We start from the raw sequence: 24,511 nt of genomic DNA on the forward strand, positions 1-24,511 counted from the left end.
AGTTGCGTTTCCGGCTCGTAAATTAACTCAAGCTAAACCACGTCGAAACCCAAACCGTTGAAAACGAAAGCTATCTTTACAAATCGGCCCTGCTTCTCGTCCTTAACCGATTCGCTTCACTCGTGTTCCGCTATTTTATTATTGTAAATACATATATTTACATTCTAGAATTACACTCTTCTTGACAATGTACTTTTCTTCTAATTTCTGCTTAAACGTGTGTGTGTATAGAATAAAATAAATAATAAAAGATATATAGATTCTCACTGATTAAAGGATTGAGATGCAGATAAAATTTATTGTATATTTTTATATATTTTATTTTGTCACGACGAAGTTAATATAAAATTCCTCGTAAAAATGTTTTCATTTTGATCGAATATGGAAAAAAATTCCGAGTTGATTTTTTTTAAATATAAATAGTGGGAAAGGGGTTAACTTTAACTTTTGCAACGACTGTGTGGAATAATTGCACGTCGAAATGATTTCACGAGGAAGTTTGAGTGAATATTAAACTCCATCTATCGTTGTTTTTTGCGATATTTTATAAAGATAAATGTCTTTCGTCTTCTTTCTTATCTCGTCGAGAGCAAACTTTATTCTCTTATTTTTACACCTGTTACTTCCCATCTCTATCGTCAATATCTTTACGAATAGAAGTATGCTTCGCCGAATATCTTGTATAATATAAAAATAATATTGCTCCATGATCTAATTTGAGATAGGAAAATCTACCTATTCGGCATTATGTTATTCCACGCTTCCTAAGAATTCACTAGATGTTCTAAAAAAAAAAAAAAATCAATCGAATCCAAGTGGCTGATGAGAGTCAAAGGATTAACTTGAACAAATCTTAATCGTAATTTTCAGAGAAAAGCAAAAATATCGATACTCGATAACTGTAAAACGAATAATCGTGCCTTTTTACGATTTTTACACGTCGATATACTCACAGACAAATTATCGACGAATATGTAAAAAGGAAAAGCGTAACTGGAAAGAGAAAGGGAAAAGCTTGAACGCAAAGGGTTTGTACTTAAATAAATCTTAATCCAAAAATTTTCATCCAAAAAATCAAAAATCAATCAATAAACGACAACTGTAAAACGAGTAATCGCGCCTACGATTTTTTTACACACCGATGCTTTCATCGATACGCGGACAAAAAGTTGTCGATGTATAAAAAAAGAAAAGTGTAACAGCATATCGTGTTTACCCAGATTCAGATTCTCGAAGGCCAAGTTGTCAGATAGAATTTTTTCGAGAGGAAGGGGAAAAAAGTAGAAGTTTTTTTTTTTTACGAACGTCAGTGTGTCAGTGGAGCGGCTGGTTTCGAGGGAGAACGAGGTTTTATGTAAAGCGACATTTATTGCCAGCCGAAAAGTGCGACGCCCTTCCGTGGAATTCCGCACGAATCTCGCGTGGCCGATCGCGATTGAAATTGCTGGTCGACGCGCGAGTGACGAGTATCGCTTCCATCCGGTCTGCATCCAGTTGTGGAGGGAAGAAGTGGAAGAATTTTTGAAGATTAAATTTTTGGCGGTATTGGATTTTTATACCCGCTTCCCCCCTCCCTTCACTCGTCGTGGAACATCTCGAAATCTCTGTTTGCCTCTCGATAGATAATTTAGATAGGATCATTTGTACGTTTTATATTTAAGAAATCGTTGGCGATCGAGAGGAAATGTAATTGTATTATACATAATTATTTATACCGTGTTACGGCGAATGCAAAGGGTTAATCCTTTGTGGATTTCTTAGCCGGGTTAAAACGATTTCACGCATAAATTAATAACGGTTAATTAAAGCTTTTATATTTTAATATTTTACGTATCTTTACGCGCAATGAAACAAAAATTTGTCGTATATTAAAGTCTATATTTGTTGTTTTGTGCGATAATAATGCAATTGCGATCCCATTTCTATTTTTCTTCTCTCTATTAATTTTTTAATCGAAAAATCAAACTCATCTCGAACTAATATCATTATGCTTGCAAAACTTGGAAGATAATATTTCTATCGGCGCTGACTGTGTGGCCGACACCGAAAATGTAATTCGATCGATAATATATTATTCTACGCCGTTCGAATTGCCACATCGATCGAAATGGTGTGCCCATTCGATCACTTCTTATAATCATGGACGAATAGAAAGAAACAAGTGTTTCCCCGATTTCGACGAATCTAAAAAAATATCTCTTCGAGAAAAAATCCGCGGCATCGAGAGTGGCGCTGGCTCGTCGAATGCCAAGGACCGAGGAGGTCAATGCTGCGGCCGCCTCGACGACCGACTTTTGCGCGCTGTTGCGATATAAACGGGAGAGGCGAATTGGCGGTGTCTCGAGGCGCGGTCGAATCTTGATTTACACGTGATCGAGCCGCTCTCAGCTGATCGTGAATGGCCGTTGTCGGCGCTCGATAGTGGAAGTATATCGATACGATCGATGGATGGATGAAAGTTGATAAAAATCGAGAAGATAGAAGAAGATGTACAAAATTGAAACTGTTTTAAATATTAATTTCTCGTCGTCGTTATTTTTAAATCCGTGTCGATTAATCTGGAAATATATTCGGTTATGTTAATATCGAAATAATTAGCACGAGAAGTAGCTAGCTGTGTAACGTTAAGTGTTCGGTTGAAAAAACTCGTTGGAAAGAAGGCTTGATCGAGTATCGATTCGAGGATAAAATGGAAATATGCCTTCTGATTTACATGTGACCCAGTCCCAGCTGATCGCGAGTGGTCGTTGGCCTCTAAAACGAGTTTGCGTTCCTCCAGATTCGAGCGCCTTTCTCGAGGAAAGGAAGAAGGACGCGTAACTTGTTTCGAGAAAGAGGAACAAGCTTCTGAAAGTCTGCGCGATAATCCGCTCGAGATTTGATTATCGATCCTCTCCTCTCCTCTCCTTCATTTATCCCGATCTTTATGCCCATCGATGTTCCGAACGAAGTTCTGTCGAATTTCAATACAATTGGATATCTCGCAACGACGCTCACGTTAGAGGCGTAATTGTAATTTGTAAATGGAACTTTCACTCTCGATCGTTATCGAAAAACGCTGCTCCCGTGAACAATTTTACTTTCGAATGCATTCCTAAGACAAAGTCAACTCCCCCCGCTTTCCTCGTGCGAGAGAGAATAATAATTCGAATATCGCGTTAATTTCTCCCACCAGCCGATTATTCAATTCGTTCGTTCAAGAAATTCGAAAGAAAAGAAAAACTTACATTCCCCGCGCCATCCCGTCACTTTCGTCACAAACGAAGAAGCGAGCCTCATCGAACCACCGTTTTTCCATTTCCAACCATTTTATTATTATTCTCCGGTTTGTGTAGATTGTCCATCGAGCGTGACAAGTCGTATCCGACTTTTTTAACCAACCTGCATATACGGGACGGAGATAACAGGGGGAGGGAGGGAGGGGGGGAGGAAGAGGAGAAAGCAGAACGCGAGCACGTGACCGAGGTATCAATTAAGCCGAGGGAGTGGGGAGGAGGACCTCGACGACCGGAGCTCGAAAAAAGAAACGGAACAATGTCGCGCCCGTGTTTCTGCCTTTCCTCTTGGAAGGAGGAAAACTTCCCGTTAACCGGTTAAAATTCATCGTTACCCGCCTAACCTAACGCTATTTGCAAGTCGATCTCTCAACCGATGCTTTGTGAGCTCGAGCTATTTCCATCCTCGAGTATATGTGTGTGCGCGCGAGTGAGTGTTCATGTGGACGGTTATAAGCTTCGTTATGGATGGAAAGTTAGGATGGATGGATAGGGATGATTGAAGTGTGGAGAGTGTATATAAGTGGAGAGGAGTAATAATGGCGACAAGGTAGACAAGTGGGCAAGAAAATTTGCAATTGCAAATTTTTTTTTTACATGTCACACGGGTTCCCCCAGAGGGATAAATTGCATTTTTTCTCTTGCTCTGAAAACTTTTTTTTATCTTCAAATTTCGAGTAATTTTTCGAGTCACTTTCGTATAAATCGAAATTAATAGCAAAAAAGTTGTCTGCGTTTTTTTCTTTATCCTTGCTCTACAATCTCGATTGTACCGAAACTAAAAAAAAAAAAAAAAAAAGAAAGAAAATCGAGTGGAAACGATATATATATACACACACACACATATTTTTTCGTTTCGAGGCTTCATTTTCAAGAGTACAGGAAATTTGATACTTTGAGCGTCTTGTTACGGATAGGAAGTATCGCAAATTAAAATAACCGCGAAGCTCGCGCAACTGGAAATTTATTAGATCCGTGTCGTCACACACGAGCACGATGGTTTTTTCATATAATCCGTTGTAAATTGGATGCAACGGCGAGAAAAGAGACCATAACAGCGATGAATCATCGCTCTGTGCTCGCGTGATGCAATCGATGAATCCTGATGGAATGCGAATCCGACCGTATACCGTAGAAAATTGTCATAATTGTATACACTATACTCAAAAATATCCGGATTTTCTTTTTCATTTCTTTCTTTCTTTCCTTTACTTTCGATACGATGAAATGCTGAAAGATCGAGTGACTGATTGTGGGTAGTTTACTCAGCAGTAAACAACGAAAGGTGGTTCGGTAAGAAGGTCGTGTTTACGAGCTCGGACTCTGTATGGATGTGTCGTAACATATTCTTGGCAAACGGACAATTCTATAATGCACGCTGCTAAGAAGCCTCCGTGTGGATACTTTGCTAACTTTTTTCTCTTTTTCATTTCTTCTTTTTCAAGATTTTCAACGAACCTTCGATCTTTCTACATTACGTTACGTATTATTAAATTTCCCATCGACCGACAGTATTCCCATTCGAGCAAAATAATTTTTCTTTGCAAACGAGGGTTAAAGTAATAATTTCGTTATTACCTTAAATCAAACTTAATTACCGTTCATTGCTACATCCGAATATGACCTGACCCGCCTAAGTAGCCATCACCCACACTCTATTGATTTGTCGAATGAACAAATTGAATCTGGAATCAATTATATCTCTATAAATGTAAAATCGTTTCCGAGATATTTCCAATCAACAACCTACCCCACATCCCTCCATCTCTTTCCATCTCTATCGAAAATACTATCGAAAGAAAATCGGGGAAAAATCGAAGAAAGAATCAACTACTTGGAAACAAAGTTTAAAAATCAGACTTAGACTCATACCCAAAGTATTTCCTAAACTCGTGTAATTGTCTCTTTCCACGATATCGAAAGTGAAGAATCCCCAACTGTTGTCGCGCTCGATTCCAGCCAATACACGGTCAACCCAATCCCCTCCCCAGCGACACCAGCAAGCAACCGTCACTCGGATTAGCCAAGTTCACCGAGTTACGTCACCGGGCATGGGTGTTGGTTTCGTGGAGCGGCTCGGTGACTAATGGGCGATTGTGAAGCGGAGGAGCGCATTCCGCGGAGAGAAGCGAAGCTCCTTGCGTCACGCGCGGCCCTATTGTTCGATGCCTCGCCGTGTACCACCGTGTAGCGGCCATTATATTGCCGGTCAGTGGGCGATAGAAACGAAGCCGTCGATTGCATTACACGTTATTTTCCATTGTCCGACTCGGCGAGGCCGGCGAGGCGTAGCAGCCTCGCGTTCGCAGCATCGCTGTCATCGTAAATATCGTAACCGGTGGTGGGCCGATATACCGCGCTCACGGCTTGCTAGTTTTCACGGATCGCTAGTTTTATATCCTATATTAATTAGAATGGAAAATTTTTTCCCGCGTAAACACGTCCTCGACACTTTTCATTGGGAATCTGGATTTCTTTTTTTTATTCGTTTCGTGACGAAATCGAATTGTCGTAAGACGAATTAATTAGGAATCGAATGTAAGTCCTTCGACTTGGAAAATTTGGATTCTTTTCAGATTCGTGAATAAAAGTGAATTTGTAAGGTAAATATCGTAATAGCGATTATACGACGGATTGGTAGATTTTTATTCGTGCCAAAGAAGCGGAAGGTAATGGTAATGCAGTGTGGAAGAACGTGCAAGCTTGAAATTAAATTAAATTGGAGGAGGAAGAGATTGCGATTTTTTTTTTTTTTTAGATCAGTAAATAGGCTCGAGTGGAGCCTATACAATAAATGTACAAACACGGTTCGTAAGAAGCTTACTAAGTCATTTTTCATACTTACAAAGCGTTACACAAGTATTGGAGAAGGAACTTTTGCAAGGATGTTAAATAGATTCGTCCGATAATCGAAGAAATCGGATAAAAGATCGACTTCTAATTGCTAATTTCCCTTTCGAACGGGTAGTAAACAGACCAAACACCGAATATCCGATTCGAATATTTCATATTAGATATCATATTACATCTCATCGATCGCAATTGAGGATTAATTTTTGTGGGGAGGGAAGGTATCGCAGAAAGGAATCTGTTCGAGGATATACCGCAATATGATCTGTCTCGTTAGTTATCTAGTCCAGGTGGACATGACATAAGCTCGCGGAATGGAATTTCTTCGTGTCTCGAGGATCGAGGTGGATAAATCTCTGGCTCGTCCATGCTGCTCGAAACAACCTGTGTACACAGCTTAACGTGTGAAACGTTGTGTGGCCGCTCGTGAACGATCCGTGGAGGCCGACCACCATTCACGATTAGCCGAGACTGGGTCATATGCAAATCTAGACGCCTAGACTTCCACCTGTCACTGTCGCTTCGTTTTCAAATAATTTCTCGTTTAATACTGGCTCCTCCTCCTCGTAACAACCGTCGCGCTTTTGAGCCAATTAAAATTGCAAAAGTAAATTTCGAGTAAATTGAATTGTTCATTGACGACTCGTTCGAATTATTTTATTTTTATCAATATTCACGTTTTTATCCTTGAAGTCAAAATTATTTTAACTTCAAGTTTTTTTAATTAATGAATCATTACTTTATCGTCGGTCATTAACTTATCGAGGGAATTATATAATGGAGAATTTTTAATCGTATTATAAATTTCGTTTGAACTTGATTTTTCAGATCAATGACTTCAAAAACATTTTGAAAATTCATTCGTGCTTTATATTTGTTCATTCGTGAAGCACACATGATACGAAAATATATTACATGTTCTTAATCTTCATCGTGTGTTAAACTATTATTTTTCAATGTATTTGTTTCAGGTGAGTAATGCCCCGGATAATGTATTCTAAAGATAAGAGGCGTTTTTTGGTAAGTGAAGACACATTAAAAAAGACACGTTAAAAAAAAAAAGAAGGAAAAAACAATAGTACATTTTGATAAGATTATTCCAAGAACAAAGTAATAACAATTCGCGATAATACAATTGATAATAGCTAATAACTGATAATATGAGCATTTTTAGCAGTATGGACGAAGTATGATAATCGAAATTTATATAATCCATTGTATAATACTTCGAACTCCGTTCCAAAGGTTTCCTTCGCGATAAAGTACAGTGATTAAAGATTCGTTATTGCTACAATGCTCCCTCGATAATTTCAACGACGACCAGCAAAGAAACGAGATATATTTTTCTCCTTCCTGCGTGTAAACTTTACATCGCAAAAGGAATTGAAATTAAAATTTTATTTTCACAATAGAATATTTATAGAAAAAAAAAAAAAAAACCATTTTTAATAGCTCCTTCTTTTCTTTCGAATATTTAAGACTATTTTTTAATAGGTAATGACGTCGACAGCATATTGAATTTGGCTATAATCAATGATTAATTTCAACATACCTTTTTCTCACTGTATAAATCCTAAATTGTGACTGGAACAACATAAAGGAGTGGAAAATCAAACATGACACGTTTTCTGGATTTTATTTACCGTAGAAAATGTTTGGAAAAAAATTCAAAAAGAGACCCAAGGTTAAAAAGTGCAGGAACGTTAGAAGGAAAAACGAAGGGAAGAAGCGTTGCACGGTCCGTTGAACGGTTATGAATCAAAATGGGGCCACGTGGTAAACTCGCGATCGTCGCTCGGACCGTTGCTCGTTTGCCGACCTCAGAATTTCATCAATGGAGGCTGTTATTGCGAGAGATAGGCGTCCGGGGTCCGATAGGACTGAATGAACTAGCGGCTGAACTCGACTGGAACGAACCTAATACTCCCACTCCGCTCTTTCTCTCCCTCTTTGCTCGGACAATGCACGCTATCTGCATCGGTGTTGTCACCTCGACTTCTTACCTGGACTCTGCCGCCTCGTCTCTCCGAAATATCGACCGAATCAATTGCTTCGAGAGATGATGAAACGCACCTTTCGAAATCTGTCTTGAGTTAAATTTTAATGGAGAAATATCACGAAACAATTGCTTGCTCTTTCTAAATTCCAAGAGTATATTTTTGATCGAAAATTTTTTTTCAGCCAGAGATACAATATACTCCTGATTTCTAATTTTAAATTTTCCACGCCCAAAAATACCACGACGATGGTAGTCGACCAGCAGCCTTCCCGCGAAATTTCATCACCAATGCATCGAAGCTTTTTTCCAAGCTTCTTTTTCCTTTTTTTTTTTTTTTCCTTTTTTCATTTAAAATCCAACGACGTGCACACGGTTTCGCACGATTTACGAGAGAAATAAAATCAGCCTGGTATCCTTGAACATCCGTTCGAACCGAGTGATTTCAACGTGGAAACAGCACTCTTTGCGCGTTGTTACGCAACGGAATGTTAACGTAAACAGGTAGTGAGTCGAGCCTTTCTGTTTAAGTCTGTCTCTTTTCCCTCTCCTCTGTTGTCACGTTGAAAAATATCAATGTCTGAAGGAGGAAGATCGAAGACGACGACGATCGATCCCTATTTTTATTTTTCTGAAAACGGGAACAACGATATCTCTGTTTCGAGAACAATTTATATTCTTCCTATCTCTGTCGATCTTCGTGGCGGGACGAGAGTCGCGACAAATTATACCGGAATATAAATTTTCAAATATTTAAGCGCAGTTTGTTTGTTGGAAGTTTTAAAGATTGTGAGATTTTTTATCGTGGAATTGGGAATTTATTTGGGCTTTAATGCGATTATTGTTCGAATCAAAGTGGCGTGTAAAGATAATTGATTTTATTATTACGAGATGATAGATGATTGTTTTGTGCGAGTTTTTCCTTCTTCTTTTTTTTTTATGAAATTTATGTAATAGAGATGTGCAATAATAGGAATTTGTTTGAATTTTAAAGTAATTAGTTACTTGGATTAAAGTGGCGTGTAAAGATAATTGATTTTATTGCGGGATGATAATTGTTCGAATCTTTGTTTTATACGAGTTAAGATTTTTTTCTTCTTCTTATATTTTATGTTTATATATGGTTATATAAAGAATCAATTGGAATACAGTATCGTCATTTTTTAATGAAATTTATATAACACGGATGTGCAATTGATAACGATTGTTGATGGAAGAAGAATATTCATTTTCACGGAAGCGATGAGAAAATAAGGGAATTACGAAAGAAGGCTAAGATAAGCGATATAAAATTGGATATTGTGCGAGATTTTTTCAAAGAGATCTACGAGCGAATTGTTCAAAAAAAAAACATTTCGAAATTTTCGTCATACTTTGATTGAAACTTTGATTGGGGCTGAGGATTAAATTTTGAGATAATAAGTAAAAGTGAATCGATTAAAAATAATTTCTAAACTAAAAGCTTCAAATAATAATTGCAAAGGTATATCAACAGATATATCCAATCTTGAATTTTTCACTTTTCACAAATCGTTTGACACGCCAGATGAAATTTCCATGACAATTGTGATCAAAAGACGAAACGAAATCTCATCTGTATAAAGATAAAATCAAGAGTATGTGTTTACCATCCAATGGTAAAAGAGAGCATTTTTCTGAAACCACGGTTGACTCGCGCCTCCTCGTTTCCCGAGCGGACAAATTGAGAGGCACGAGAAAACCGCGTGTCCAACCGGTTTCACCTCTCGTTGCATCACGCATCGGTCATCCTTCTTCCAAACTCGGCCCTCGCCTACTCCTCGACACGGCGACGCGGTGTGGAGAAGAAGGGAAACGAGAGACGAGTCTACGAGAAGAGGCGACCAGTCATAGAGGTCTTTTCACTCGAGAGTTCAACTTATGCGCGCTACTCTACTCGAACGAGCAGGTGTGTCGCGTCCAGTCACGAAACACGAAGAAAACGTCCAACGTTGTTCCCGCTATTCCTCTTCGCCGGTACATATACTCTCCTCTCTCGAAAAGTGTTCTCTCTCGCCCTCGTGTCGTATTTGCGGAGGAGATCGTCTCGAGGATGGCGCGGTTCCAATTTTTTCTTCCCAACTACTCTTCTTTACCGACATCCGTTCGGATTCCGTTCAGTTTCGAGTACAGTGGAAGTACTTTTACATTTGTTTAATCCTGAAAAAGAGAATATTGAATCAATTTTTTTCAAACAGGGAATAAAACACGATAGAGAAAGGGAATAATCCTCCTCGAATCGCGGCTGGAATGAATAAAAAATTTTAAGTAAAAATTCAACTTTTGTTGAAAAACCGCACAAAGTGAAACGTATGGTAAAAAAATTTTTCGCGACAAATATTTTTGGAATCGAATGTAGGTGCATTTTCTAGCCGAAAAATTGCGACGAGTATTAGAAATTTTATTGTTTGATGGTTAAAACGCAGATTTATGTCTCAATATGAATTAACAAAATTCAATATTTCCTAATCCATCGATATATATATACTCGTTAAAATATTACGAAAAAAAAGCCACAACCGAAAGAGGTTAGAAAACGTCCATCGTGTAAACTGCAACTCGTTACAGAGTCCTCGAGTTGTGGAAATAATATACGTGTGTACGAGCGATTTAACCATTTTACACGTAGAATCGAGAAAATGCAGTTTCTAATTTCTTTCGAACATTCTTCGTTTCGATTCGAGGTTCAACGTGATTCGTATACGTGCATTTCGAGGTTGGAATGCGGATTCGTCTCTCTGAACCGTATTTTCTCCTTTTTGACATTATCGAGCGAGCCGTGTAAATCACACACGGTCGTAGAGTCTCGTAACGAACGCCATCAAACGTTTCATTGCCGCGGAAAAGAGGCGAAACGTGTTTCAGATATGCCAATAATATTACGATAATCTAAATTTTAAAAGATTTATACAACGATTTAAGAATTCACTTTTATTTCGCTTTAATCGCATTATTTGTCGCCTCGTCTCGCGTTTGACTGATGATGAAAATTAGAATTTGTTGGAATTTGTCTTAGATATGCAGTAGAGAGTTCGATATTGGGTGGAACTTTCAGTAGGTATGGGAGAAAGTGAGTGACATACTCTAAATACTCTACCACGTTACTTAATTTCTAAGCATTATTTAATGCTTAATCTATTATATATATATATGTCTCGTTGTAATTCCATACACCAATCTGAGATTCCAAAAATGGGTGTACATTGGTGTCCAAGGAGAATTCGTGTTTCGATTGTTATTGTGGGTCATCAACGACCCACGCTGCATTCCACCTGTTGGCGTACATCTTTCCAAGACTGTAGCTGGAAAATGTCAACCAACTTTCTCCAGAAAGTATTTCGTAGTATTTTCAATGACAATCGATCATGAAAGCGCGCGCGCGTTTTTCTTAATCATTCGAATATGAATGAAAAAATTGTAAATGAGTATTACAAATCAAGTATTACAGACATATTATTCTACGCATTGCACATTTGTATATTTCGTATATTTGTTGATTCGTTCGTGATGTTTGTGAGACAAAACGATTGAAAATATTTTTACCCGCAATTTTTTGCGAAATTATAGATCAAAGAATATAATGAAACGCCATCATTTCGAGGTAGATTGGAAAGTAGATCAAAAGAAATGGGGTCACACATTGGAAAAGCTGATCCAAAGCTATTATTAAATAGATATTCATAGCTACTCTTGAAATATTACTGAAATCGAATTGGTTAATGAACACAACATTTTAACAGAGAATTACTATTTCAATCGAAAGTTTCTCCTATTTTTTTTTTTATTGACAACAACGTCGTCAAAAATACATATTAATAGAGGAATTGTTAAAATCGTCGACTCAAGAATTTAACAAAAGTCATCCTTACAATTAAAAAGCTCGTCTAATGTTAATTTTTATGCTTCGCACTTTCGAAGAAAATTTAAATGTTACCAGTTACGTTATACAACTTATTCCATTATTGTTTTTTCTTTTTGCGATGCACGACCAGGTAATATTGTAATAATAAAAAAAAAAAAAAAAACAATTCCCTTGCGATTTCCTAATAACAACAATCTTTTTGTCTCATCAAAATTATTATTATTATTCGTTTCAACTATACTCTTTTTCATTTTCTTCTTGTGTAAATAACTCGCCCTGAAGTGACCTAATACTAACCGCACAACCGAACAATATATATTTCCCTCTTATATACTTCGAACTTATTTCGGCCAATCCTTATCGAAATTTATCGACGTTTCAACGAGACGCTCGTGTGCGTCCGTGTCTCGTTTCGCAAGTGTGTCCACGTACACGCGACCACAAATAGTAGTAGTAGTAGTAGTGGTAGCAGCAACAGCAGTTAGGCGTACGTATCAACAGAGGAGTTGGCCACGGCAACCTACTTACCAACCCGGTAAACTGCAATGTCGCCTCGTTATTCTCCGACTGGTATTGTGCATCCTGTCGCGTTGAAGAATACCAGCCAGCCTTCGTTCATTGTCCATTGGTCTTGAGAATGTCCCGTTCGGCTAATGAAATATCTGTCGAGAATCTGCTGCTACGTGTCGCGATTCCTTGATACCATTCGTCCCGTCCTCGCTGTTTTCCTCCAAGAGATTTATCGTCTATTATGCCGAGGGCTCCCCCTACCCAGTATTTGTACACCATTTTGTACACCGCTGTTCAAAACAGAGACCGTGTCCAGGCTCAATCGTCAGTTATTTTTAACCCTCGAATTTTTCGATTTTTCTTGCGATATTAAAATTACGAAATCTTGGGAATATTAAATTTTTTACACAGGTTTAGTAATCGAATAATCGGTGATCTTTGTGATCTGTGATACGATTATTATTCGTTCGAGGAAAGATAAGGCAAGATGATCGAAAGCGATGATTCGCAGAGTGGGAATGTAAATATCGTTTCGATCAATTCAACGCTTTTATTTCTTTGTCGATCGATGCTTGAAGTTACGGCTAATTCGTAACCTTTGAACGGTAGTGTAGTAGAATGTCGTGTAGTTAGAGAACGAGGTGTGTGTGTGTGTATATATTCGTGGTGGCATATCGTGAGCGAGGAATGTTAGATTTTATGTAAAGGATGTAAGAATGCGAGTTGGCTTGTAAAAGAGAGTCGGTAAATAAATTTACGTTTGTATTAATTAAAATTGAATGGAAACAAGCGCCTACGTTATAGACGTTTAAATGTCTTGCTTGCTTGTACTCCTTTACACGATTCATCCATTAGTAATGGACAAATGGGCTTATCCTACGTTTAATATTATATTATCAACAATCTATCCTGACCCCCTTTTCAACGCGTCTCTCTTTATTTTGAACGAACGAGCATTTTATTTAAAAAAAAAAAAAAATCTCACATTGGTAAATGTAAACGTGGCCAAAAGGGCGTTGCACTTAAGTATTGAGGAAGAGGCGAACGGCCGGCCGTAATTAATAGAAATGAAGCTGCGAAATAATTGTAATGCGAGTAGTAGTTCGAACTGTGGCGATTAAAAATTTAATTAAAACGGTCGTACTCCTACTCGTCACGCTTTCTTGTTACACCGTGGCACAAAGAAGCTTTTTAATAAATGGGAATCCGGTCCGAACTTTGATAAGTTCTACTCCTAACTTCCCCTCTTCCCCCCCCCTTCTTTCAGAGAAAGAATATTTTTATTCTCACCTATTCGAATTGCTGAAAAATTTCTTTTCTCGACTCTCTTCTGTTACTTTCTCTCTCTCTCTCTCTCTCTTTCTCGATCAAAAATATTTTCGCGTCTAACTTCCTGATTGACCGTAGGTAATAGTAGATAACTGTCGCAGGATTATCGATTATGAGGAAGAGGAAAATAAACCGTGTCGACGGTTTTTTAATTCGAAAATAATTTTAATCGTTTTAAAAAAAATTCATCGTCAAGAATTTTACACTCTCTCTTTCTCTCTTCCTCCGCAATGCAAAATAATTTATCTTCCCGAATTACACGAGGTAATAATGAGAAAGAGACCCGAAAGGAAAATAGCAGTTGCGTATCTCCCATTTTGCTTGGTAAATTCAGGCATGCATAAACGCAAGGTGAAATCACACGGAATAACGTTCTCCAACGCTAATTGCGACTGCAATGAAAATTCGCTGTCATTCGAATAATTATACGCGGTTGGGGCACGAACGTGTCCAGTGTCTTTTTTTTCTCTCTCTCTCTCTCCTCCCCCTCCCCTTCCTCAGTCGCAAACAAGTCTCCGCGTTATGAAAGCTTGTACAACCGCTTTTGACCATTTTACGTGGATTTTACTTCAATGGCGCGAGCCACCTTCGCTTCCGTTCGCCAAGTTTCTGTGATATCACGCGCGTGTTACGTTACATTTAACCGTGCAACGATTAAATATAATTGTAACGTGTACGTGTAGGCCAATTATACGATTATCGATATTGTTCTTCCGGACTGTTCGGCCATTACATTGCCGGCCGAATTGACGCGATTTTGCCGCAGCGAGCACGATCGTGGAAATTGCGTGGAAGAAGAAAAATAAATATATCGATTTCCTTTTTTAAAAAAAGAAACCCTCTTCGATCTCTTCGAATTTGTGTTGTATGCGTTTATCTACTCTTATCCGATGGATTTTAATTTTTCACACGCATACGCAGACTATGGAAAAAGAATTTTTGGAAAAATAATCGAATTGGAAAAATAATTCTAGGTGTCGAACGAACCTAGAAAGATTAACGATACATCGAAACGGATGATAAAAAGGCGGTGAATTTTGAACGGGGGCGATGAATTAACAAAAGGATGAAAAAAAAAAAGAAACGATACAGGAAACAGACTTGGCCAACCGGATGGAAGCGGAAGGTACCGTATTCCATACAAATATATCCAGCTACCAGACCGTACACAGAGACCGCCTCGTGTTCGTTGTTCCCCACGTAGATGCAATTTTAGAAACACTCACATAATTCATTCTCAAATCTTAAACTAACTTAAAGTAAATATTGCAATTTTTTACTCTGGAAAATAATTACTCCAATTTTTTTTTTTTTTACTCCAAAGCGTCTGTGCATACATAACTAATTCATCAAAAATGGCGAAGGAAATTTATATACAGCCTCCATTTCCACGTTGTCGCGTTGGTGAAAAGATATTCGCGAATTCGAGGCCGCTTTTTTCCGCGAGATATACGCCGCGTTCACCTTTGCGCCGCCGGATTTCCCGTATAACCGTCGCGCCTCTCTTCGAAAATGGGGGTGCCCCGTTGTTTCCTTTATGGAGAAAAATCAATCTCTCGCGCTCGATTTCGAAGCGACGAGCGGTTCAGCGATCGAACGAATGCGTGATAGAAAAGAGAAACGCGAATCGTCGTGGAAGACGAGATCTTTTCGAATCGATTAGGGTGAAGAAATAAAATTCGTAGATATGTGAAAACAATTAGAAAATTGAACGATTCTTATACATAGAGAGAAGGTATAAAGATCTCTCTGGAAATTCCATAAATTGTTCTTCCGTGCAATTATATATATATATACACACACGCGCAGAAAAGTTTGAAAAACACGAGTTTTCTGGATACTTTCGAGGTGTACTATTCCGCGGGGAAGAGGGGGGGGGGGACGATTCCGTTGAATTTGTGAAAAGGGAAAGCGAGGAGGGGTTGGTGGAGGAAGAAAAAGAAAAGGGATTCAGCTCACGTCGAGGTTTATGAAAAGAAAATTTACAGTCACGACGCCGCCGGCCCGCAGCTGAAACGTTTCACTAATCGGAATTCGTGGCTCTCTATAAATCGCTGCCACTCTTTGACGTCACTTCCTGCGGGCGTACTGTTGGCGACATACTAATGACGAGCCGCATACCTGCGTCCAAAGCGAAGCAATCGTGAAGCGAAGTCGCATCGAGCGACGATTTTCATTCGATTTCCATCCATCCTTTTTCGTGGCGTTCCCGTTCGAAATTCGCGGGCTTTCCTTACTTTTCAAATATTTTGGAAAAAATAATTTTTGATAAATAAATAAAAACGATGTATCCTATACTTTAGATATTTTGTCGATATCATTCAAATTTTAATATCGCGATATTATTATTTATTAATAAAAATGTATAGTTACTAGTTATCAATTATCCTCTTATTAAAAATAATAATAATAAAAGATTCATTGCAAGATATTTTTTTGTTTCTTCCTGTGTTGTATCCCATACGTTCGTCGCCACGTTACCCGTTATTTGGATGACGTCTTCTTGTTGAAAAGAAAAATAAAAATTACTAATATATATAAAATAAAGTGGAATTTTAAATGAAATTTAATGGAATAAGCACTGAAATAAAATATACATTGGAATCACAGAAATTGAAATGTAAGAACAATAAAAACCAAAGAGGGACAAGTATGATCTGTTAGCTGAACCATTCTGCATCATTATACAATTTTAAATCTAAAATTAATAACCGTATGTGGTAACGTAGGAGGATGTTGTTACGAATTTCCACCGATAATACAGAACTGAGTTGAGGTTGGACAGCCAATTAAACGCTTATATTCGGACCAAAATACTTAAGAAGTAAAAGTGCATAGAGGCATTGATAATAACTCGCTCAGAATCGGTGGTTAATGAAAACTAAGAACTGATGTATACATAAGTATACCCTAACTAAATTTTAACTTCGTTTCTCTGTTTACATTCTGGCTTTCCAACAGTGAAATTTGAGCCTCTCGGTGAGAGACTCAACCGAATCGCGCCGGGCGACGAACGTGCTAAAAGAAAAATATTCGCGAGCCTTCGCTCACTAGAGAGAGATATTCCTGGTCGACAAAGCGCGCGTTAACGTTGACCAACGTTCGGCCACTTGACCCAGTGCATAATTGCCCGCTATAATCGTTGAACCGGCGCAAACGCGATATAGAGATATACGTTACACATAAGCCGGGACGGGGAGAGGAGCGGGCGGGGGGCTGCTTAGCAACACCAAGGAGAGGGAGGAGAGGGGATAGTTCAGCCCTGCCTGAAATTCGGTTAGTTTGAACGTGGCCAAGCCGGGAATTAAATTAACAAAGTTAATTCTCATTCTGGCAAAGGACCCGTCCCGCGACCGTCCCGGCGGAAGTGAGACCACCGTCGAAAGACGTAGAGAGAGAGAGAGAGAGAGCAGTATTTCTCTCCCCGAATACGGAACAAGGAGTAAATGCAAATCTAATCTTTCCTAACATCCTCTCTTTCCCCCTCCCCTCGAAACTCGCGGCGGAGAAACGCGCTCCGTTTAATCGCTCCTTGGGTCCCTTATTCGATCTTGGTCGACTGTGTAAAATCGTTATAACGCAGGGGGGGAGGGGAGGGGAGAATAATCGCGTTCTCCAATTGAGGGGAATTAAATGTATAATGCAAGCTCGATGGAGAATGTGGAAAAAAAGGGAAATATGGAAATGTGGAAGGATGTAGAAGACTAAAAACGAGCGATCCTGACCACGCCTGAGAACGCCTGTTATTATAGTAGCAGTGAGTAGAAGAGTACTTGTTATTGATTCGAATCCGGAGATCCTCTCGCGAGATTTCTTTCTTTCTTTCTTTCTTTTCTTTCCGCCAGAGTGAATGGTAAAAATAATCCAATCGACAGATCTTCTCACGAACTATCCAATATTCGTTCGCTTGTTTACAAACAATATTTCGATTGTCCGTACTTCTCAAACGAATAACCTCGGTCCCGTAACTTGATACTTTCGAAGAGCCGATCTCCTATCTCTCCAGTCCATCGAATAGCCAAAAATTTTCCCTATAAAAAAACACACACACATACAAAGGAAAAAAGAAATTTAACAGCCAACTTGTTGTTCGCTGTTAAAAAAATACGAAAGACGATGGTAATTTTTCACGGGGCTCTCGATCCTTTTCGATTCGCTCGACGACGCGGTTTATTCCCTACGAATGCGATCCGGGATTTAATTAGGGGAGCACAAACACCGTGTACACACGGGTGGGCAAAATTGATTTACAAACATTTGCGAGGTTTCGCGCTTGGACGCTCAGCTCGTGGCCAGAGGAGGAAAGCGGGGGATCGGGGGGAGGGGAGAAGAAAATATAGGATAGCGCGGCGCGTCGTTTTCGTTCGCAAACACGAGGCGCGAATTAATTGGAAAATGAATGGACCCGGATGCGGAGAAAATGGCTGTTCAAGGATCCGTTGAACAATCGAAAGGAGAATTGAATCGATACGCGGCAATGCGATACAAGCGTATTAATGCGCTTTACGATTCAATATGGCCGCCGTGTGGAACGCAATTGCGAATTGTTTGCTCGATGAAAGGGGGCCGTAAAATAATTATTCTCCCGAAAATTTCGTTTGAACTTCCTTCCTTTTTATCATGCTTGGATTTTATTATTTAACGATTTGGAAACTCGTTTTAAATTTCAAACTCAAAATCAAATATCGATATAATCGAAGATCGATCCGATACTTCTATTAGTACAACCAATAGATAATAGATGATAATTCTTCTCTTGAGATAATTGATTTGGAATAATTATTTTTTAGCATCTTTCTCTGGAAACGATATTTCGTTTTTATCGTCGATCTTTCACTTGTGTATTTTTCAATCAAAATCGCTCGTAGCGAAAAGCGTTAAACAAAGAATCGGGTAGAAACAACAGGTTCCTACAACTTGTTCTTCTCGTCCATCACGCAAAGTAGTGAACAAAAACGGAGTGTCTAAATTAAACCAACAATAATCCAATGCCCTCCCTCTCCTCCTCCGTCACACCCTCTCCTCTCCTCACCACACCACCTCCCCCTCCCCCATCTGTCCGCAAGCACTCAATACATTCTTCCACACCCCACGCTCGAAGATAAAGCTCCAACCAACTCCAACCCTCCTCCTCCTCAGAATTTCGGGGCCGAAAACGAGAGGAGAAGATCCGTGGCGAGGCCGTGTACCGTCTTCGGTATTTAATAAACATTCCAGCGGAGGCCGCAGTTTTGCTGCGGGGCGGACGAGAGGGGGGAGGTGGAAAGCGGCGGCTAGCTCGAGGGTCGGGAATTTTTTCGTGGAAAATAATTCGTGGCTGGGATAGCGGCGGTCCAGGCTGGCTCTCGAATTGCGGAGGTGGAGGAGAGGAGCAAGTTCAATCTCCATGAAGCTTCGCCGTGGAAAATCTGATACGATGCATGCGGGGGGAGGGGGAGGAGTGGAGGCGAGGGCGAGGTCCGGTATCCGGTTAGGTTACGAAAGTAATTAAATCGTTAACAGGGGACGAGTTTGCGGCGCAATCGACGAATATGTGCGGCGGGCTTTCCCTTCTCGTTTCGCCCTTCTCGTCCACCACCACCACCACCACCCATTCACTGCACATCTCTCTCTCTTTGTCTCTCTCTCTCTCTCTCTCTCTGGCCTCTTTCCGTTTCCCTTGATTTTCAATTTTATTATTTCTTTTGCCCAAGCCTTTGAGCACGGGGTGGTGGCCGCGCCTCGATGAAACACGGCTCGTTACACGGCGACCAAGGAACGGAGGAACTGTTAACGAATGTCGAATTTGGTTTGGGGAGGGCCTGTGATCGATTTAGATGGCGGTCTGGGGAGAGACGGAGTGGAGGGGGATCGATCGCGCGAAAGAATTGTTGCGAATCGTTGAAATCTTGCCAATCGTCTGTGTACCCCCTCCAAACGGGGGATCCCGTTTAAAGAATTGGTCGGATAGTTTCTTGATTGAATTCCTATTGTGTGGGAAAAAAATTTCTTTCTTTTTTTTTTTTTTTTTCGTATTGCCTGCTTGCGAGAAATCGAGGAATTCCCCATTCCTTGGAAATCTTTTTGCACCGATCTTGTGATGACATTTTCGTCATATAACGCGAGTAAATTTTTATTTTCGTGAGATCTTACAATTATGGATGAAGGTAGTGATTGGAAGAAAAAATGTGCCAGGTTCAGTTTCTTTTTTTCTTTTTGCATTGATTTCTTGCAAGAAATTCGATGGAACGTGGTTCTCGATTCCTTTTGATTTCACTGCAGATATTTTCATTAACGCGAGATTAGTAGAGGTAAATTTTGTGAGACCTTACAATTATGGACGAAAATAGTGATTAAAAAAAAAAAGAAAAAATGTGCGCCAGATTCTAGGAGGAAATAATCTTTCATAGCTTCAGAAATTTATGAGGTCAATCTTCGCACAATAATGAAGCAAATACCACTCTCTCGTTTCTTCTTAATGGCGCACGATACTTTTTTTTTTAATCTTTAATATTTACTGCGTATGTACTAAGCGTCACGAGAAAATAACGCTGAAAAGAAATCGAGAACTTTTCGAGAGGATGACTTCGTTGGTGAGAAAAATTCGCACGGATACGTTAGAATTGATCGAAGGTGGAGAGAATGGTGGATCGGGGAATGGAAGGGTGAAAGGGTGGCGAGGATAGATAGAGATATATTCAGAGATGCAGTCGGGGCTACTTTGCGTCATTGCACGAAACCCTATGCGACGGTGAATTTACATAAGCGGCTTTTCCCCGGCCGGAGCTTTTCTCTTGGTCCTAAACAAATATTGACTGGGACCGCTTCCGCCTCTCCTCGCCACCTCAAATGGCGCGTGGTTGACTGACCGTGCGATACGTGAAACGCCTATTATGCGCGCTAATCACGCGACAAATAGGAAAACACAAGTTACTTTAATTTTAAGAAGAAAATTTCGCAACGAATCTCTTGGAATATTCAGAAATTATTTGAATTATTAGAAGGACGAGCGATCGTTTTGTAGCTTTCATGACACGTTGAAATCGAAACTATTTTAAATCTTCACATTTCTCTCTCTCTCTCTCTCTCCATTTCCTTATTGTCAAAGATAATCGAGATAATAAATGTAATAACTAAGCATATTCCAACCATTTGTTTCAGAACGTAAATTGTTCGTTGGTATGCTGTCGAAAAAGTTTACCGAGAACGACGTTAGGAACATGTTCAGCGTCTATGGAACCATCGAGGAATGCTCGGTGCTGAGGGACAGCACCGGAAAAAGTAAAGCCTGTGCCTTCGTTACCTTCGCTAGTAAACAATACGCCATCAACGCCATTAAAGCTCTTCATCACTCGCAAACGATGGAGGTGAGTGGAATTGAAACACAATTGTTTCCACTATCTCTGCTACTTAACTCTTACCGCACAATGTCTTCTTTCCTTCCTAATTGTCCTTAAAATGATCGTAACAATGCCACCTACTTTTGTACTTTACCACTCCTCCATTGAGAGAGCCGAGAGAAGAACAATTTCTTTATAACATTCCTCGAACGTTCACTTTCATTACACCGATTCTTCTTTCTTATGATGTTAATTAGTGGCGCAAGTTTAACTTTGAGCGGAAACTTTTTCAAAAAGAAAAGAATTCGATATAAGACAGGAAAAAGTATTTTCTTACATTTTACAAGTTAAAGTTTTCTTTCTTGTCAGGTTTATTCGACGATCGTTTCAAATGAAATGAAAAATGTGCACGGAACATATATTTTAATTAAATTAGTTGAATATAATTTTTTGAAAAAGTTAAATAATTCGAGGGAAAGTATATTATTAAAATTCAGTTTTCCGCGGAAAATATTTATATTGTAACTAAATTAAATTTTTAACAAATTCAATTATTCTCGGTTAATTGCTATCGAAAATTAATTTTCGTGAAACTGATGCGCCTGACAATGTAGAGAGGCTGAAAGAAACTTTGCATCCTTACTAAAGTTTCATCGATCATGGGAGCGTAGGACAAGTTACACACTTCGGTAAAGACACACTAAAGATGCAATAAGGAGGAGAACGCGATACCTCCGATATTCAGAAATTTTAATAGTTAAATTATTACTTAATTACTAACGATCTTTTATTCAATTTTTATGAAATATATATTTTATCAGCTTTGTATAAATATATATATTCATTATTCACGAAGATAAATTTTCCACGAAGAGAGAAGAAGAATTGAAAATAATATTTTCTACCTCGATCTATTACAAAAATTCTTCCACGAAATTAAAATATAATCTCTCTCTCTCTCTCTCTCTCTCTCTCTTTATTTTTATCTCGTACTATGCACAACATTCAAATTTCATTCATTTCCACGTAACAATTTATACTTCCAGGCTCGCAAAATATTTTCTCCAACTCTCTGTATCGGGTTATGCAACAATAAATATTTAATAAATATCCAGAAAAAAAAAATATATATATATATATGTATATATGAAAAATACGGTATAACGACCATATATTTCCAATAATCGATTAACGCCTCTCCACTCGGCTCGCGATAAAAGTTTCAATTCGAGGGAAGTATCGAGAGCAATAATACGATGCGACTATAATGGCGGGTGTACTCACCCTTCGAATCGAGTTCCATACGCACGCACACACACTCTACGGAATTGTTTCTTCTTCCCAGCCTTCGTAATGCACGCCACAGTATGCAGAGAACCATACCGAAGCCTTGTTTCGACCGATGAAGAAAGAGAATCGTGCCAAGGCACGCGGCTACGACAGCAATTCCATTTTGATATCATGAATATTTCCAGCTGCGAGCTCGTCGTCGTGCTTACTCGTCGTCGTGGTCGACTTAACTGGCACGATTTCGTGCTTCCTATTACCCACGTAAACAGCCTCGCATTTCGTATTCCCCTTTATACGGGCGATTCAAAGGAAGGTATATGTCGTATACATATATCCAGAGGATCGTTATTAATTATTATGGGTTCGTGGAACGATCATCCGTGATTCGTCGCAATAATTCTCCTCTTCAACGACTGTTCTCGTTCGATTATTTGCCGTTGTTAATAAGATAAATCTTATTAATCCTTTTACGTGTGTAACAGATACGAGTGTGATATCTTTAAAGATGTGTCACGATTTTCATTTAATAAACGAGTTAAATGGTATTTTTTAAAAATAAAAATTAAATTGTTCCATCTTTTAAGGAATGAATCGAAAGAGAATTATTTCTGAAAATATTGTGGGTGTCTTTTCCTTTCTAAAAACTATATGAGTAAAAAAAAAAAAAAACATTCGAAATTTGAAATATCATTCTCATCACTCGACCGATTACAGATCGTCTAATTTCAATTTTCCTCTCGCTTCCTCCTTTTCTCTGTATGCGTACATTCGTAACTAGTGACTTGAATGGTGGTCCCAAAATTAGGGGCAATTAGTCTCATTAGTTCGCATGGTGAACACGACTGGCATCTATTCATATTCAAACACTCACATTCATATCCTAAATGATATTCGAATTAGGTGAGTTATGTTGGAGATCATTAACTGAAGAGTAATCGCTAATTATAATAATGCTGGTTTGAAAATACTCGCGACCTCAAAGAAATTCCTGTTATTTTAGATGGGATTATTATGTACTAATTCTCTTTGTCGTTAATCTAATGATAGATCCATAATTTATTCTTGGTAAGAAGTATACTTTGAAATCTGAAATTTATTTTTTGATCATTTTTATCAAAGCAATTAAATCATATTTGCCTGTACATTTCATGATCAAACAATTATCAAGAACTTTTAATCATTTTTAATGTAGAGTCTGTATAATCTTCATATTAAAGATGTATATATTTATCATATCTTATTTTTTTTTTTTTTTTTTTCTTAGGGATGCTCGTCGCCGCTGGTTGTGAAATTTGCAGATACGCAGAAGGAAAAGGACCAGAAGAGGATGCAACAACTTCAGACGAATCTTTGGAATATAGCAGGAGTCAATATGGCGCCGCATTACCTGACCGTCTGTACCTTTAATATTTCATAACCGACCTTTTTACTCGATATCAAAGAGCCCATTTGCATCGAGAATGAAATACTTTCTCGTAAATTTATTTCCCTAGAATCTTTCAAATTACGCGCGTAGACTTTACGTGAATCAAAAAGCATTTCGTGTCCATACGAAAAAGGATGAAATTAGATGATAAAACCTGATATACTTTAGAATGTATAATTTCTTGATGCGAATCTTATATACCTGAAACCAACTATAATATTATTATTTTTGACGTATAAATATAATTCTCGGGTGCAAAAAATACAATTTTTGTTATAATTTGCAACTGAAACGATTCATAGTTAGAAAAATCGAAATATATAATAAATCGAAGAAAATACTAGATAAAATTAATTTAATAGTTTATTGTTATATGCACTTAACACGTTTATCACATGGATTGTTTTCGGCTAGAAAAAGTTTTCTTTAGCAAGAATTTCCATTCAGCCCGCCAACGTTTTCAACGTATATAGAACAAGTAACAGCATTGACAGTAAATACACGCGACCTGAATGGAAAGTCACGCGGCACAGCATGGAACAGTATTAAGTCGAATTTAGCGCACAAACATTGCTTCGAGATAAACGGTATCCATTACCCACAGTAATATAACTCAATCGAAGAAATAAATGGGGA

The 24,511-nt window shown here is 38.6% G+C and overlaps 1 protein-coding gene and 1 long non-coding RNA gene across 42 annotated transcripts in view; one reads left to right on the forward strand and one right to left on the reverse strand.

Moving 5' to 3' along the window:
* The window catches only part of LOC100869770 (CUGBP Elav-like family member 1-A), a 479,952-nt gene that overhangs the window by 432,066 nt on the left and 23,375 nt on the right, over nt 1–24,511 (forward strand). For all 41 annotated transcript variants that reach the window (XM_086913393.1, XM_086913415.1, XM_086913417.1 and 38 more), the window contains 2 exons: nt 20,981–21,186; nt 23,714–23,842. In XM_086913393.1, coding sequence (XP_086769519.1) covers nt 20,981–21,186; nt 23,714–23,842 — 335 coding nt within the window. The remainder of the gene's footprint in view (nt 1–20,980; nt 21,187–23,713; nt 23,843–24,511) is intronic.
* On the reverse strand, nt 8,985–12,801 carry LOC147656831 (uncharacterized). Its single transcript, XR_015293723.1, has 2 exons — nt 12,530–12,801; nt 8,985–10,299 (listed from the first exon to the last, which is right to left on the reverse strand). It is a non-coding gene; the product is annotated as an uncharacterized LOC147656831 (long non-coding RNA).

The sequence above is a fragment of the Apis florea genome, unplaced genomic scaffold (assembly GCF_048593485.1).
Source record: "Apis florea isolate Af1SG1 unplaced genomic scaffold, ASM4859348v1 contig_3496_pilon, whole genome shotgun sequence".
In the NCBI taxonomy this organism is placed as follows: Eukaryota; Metazoa; Arthropoda; class Insecta; order Hymenoptera; family Apidae; genus Apis; species Apis florea.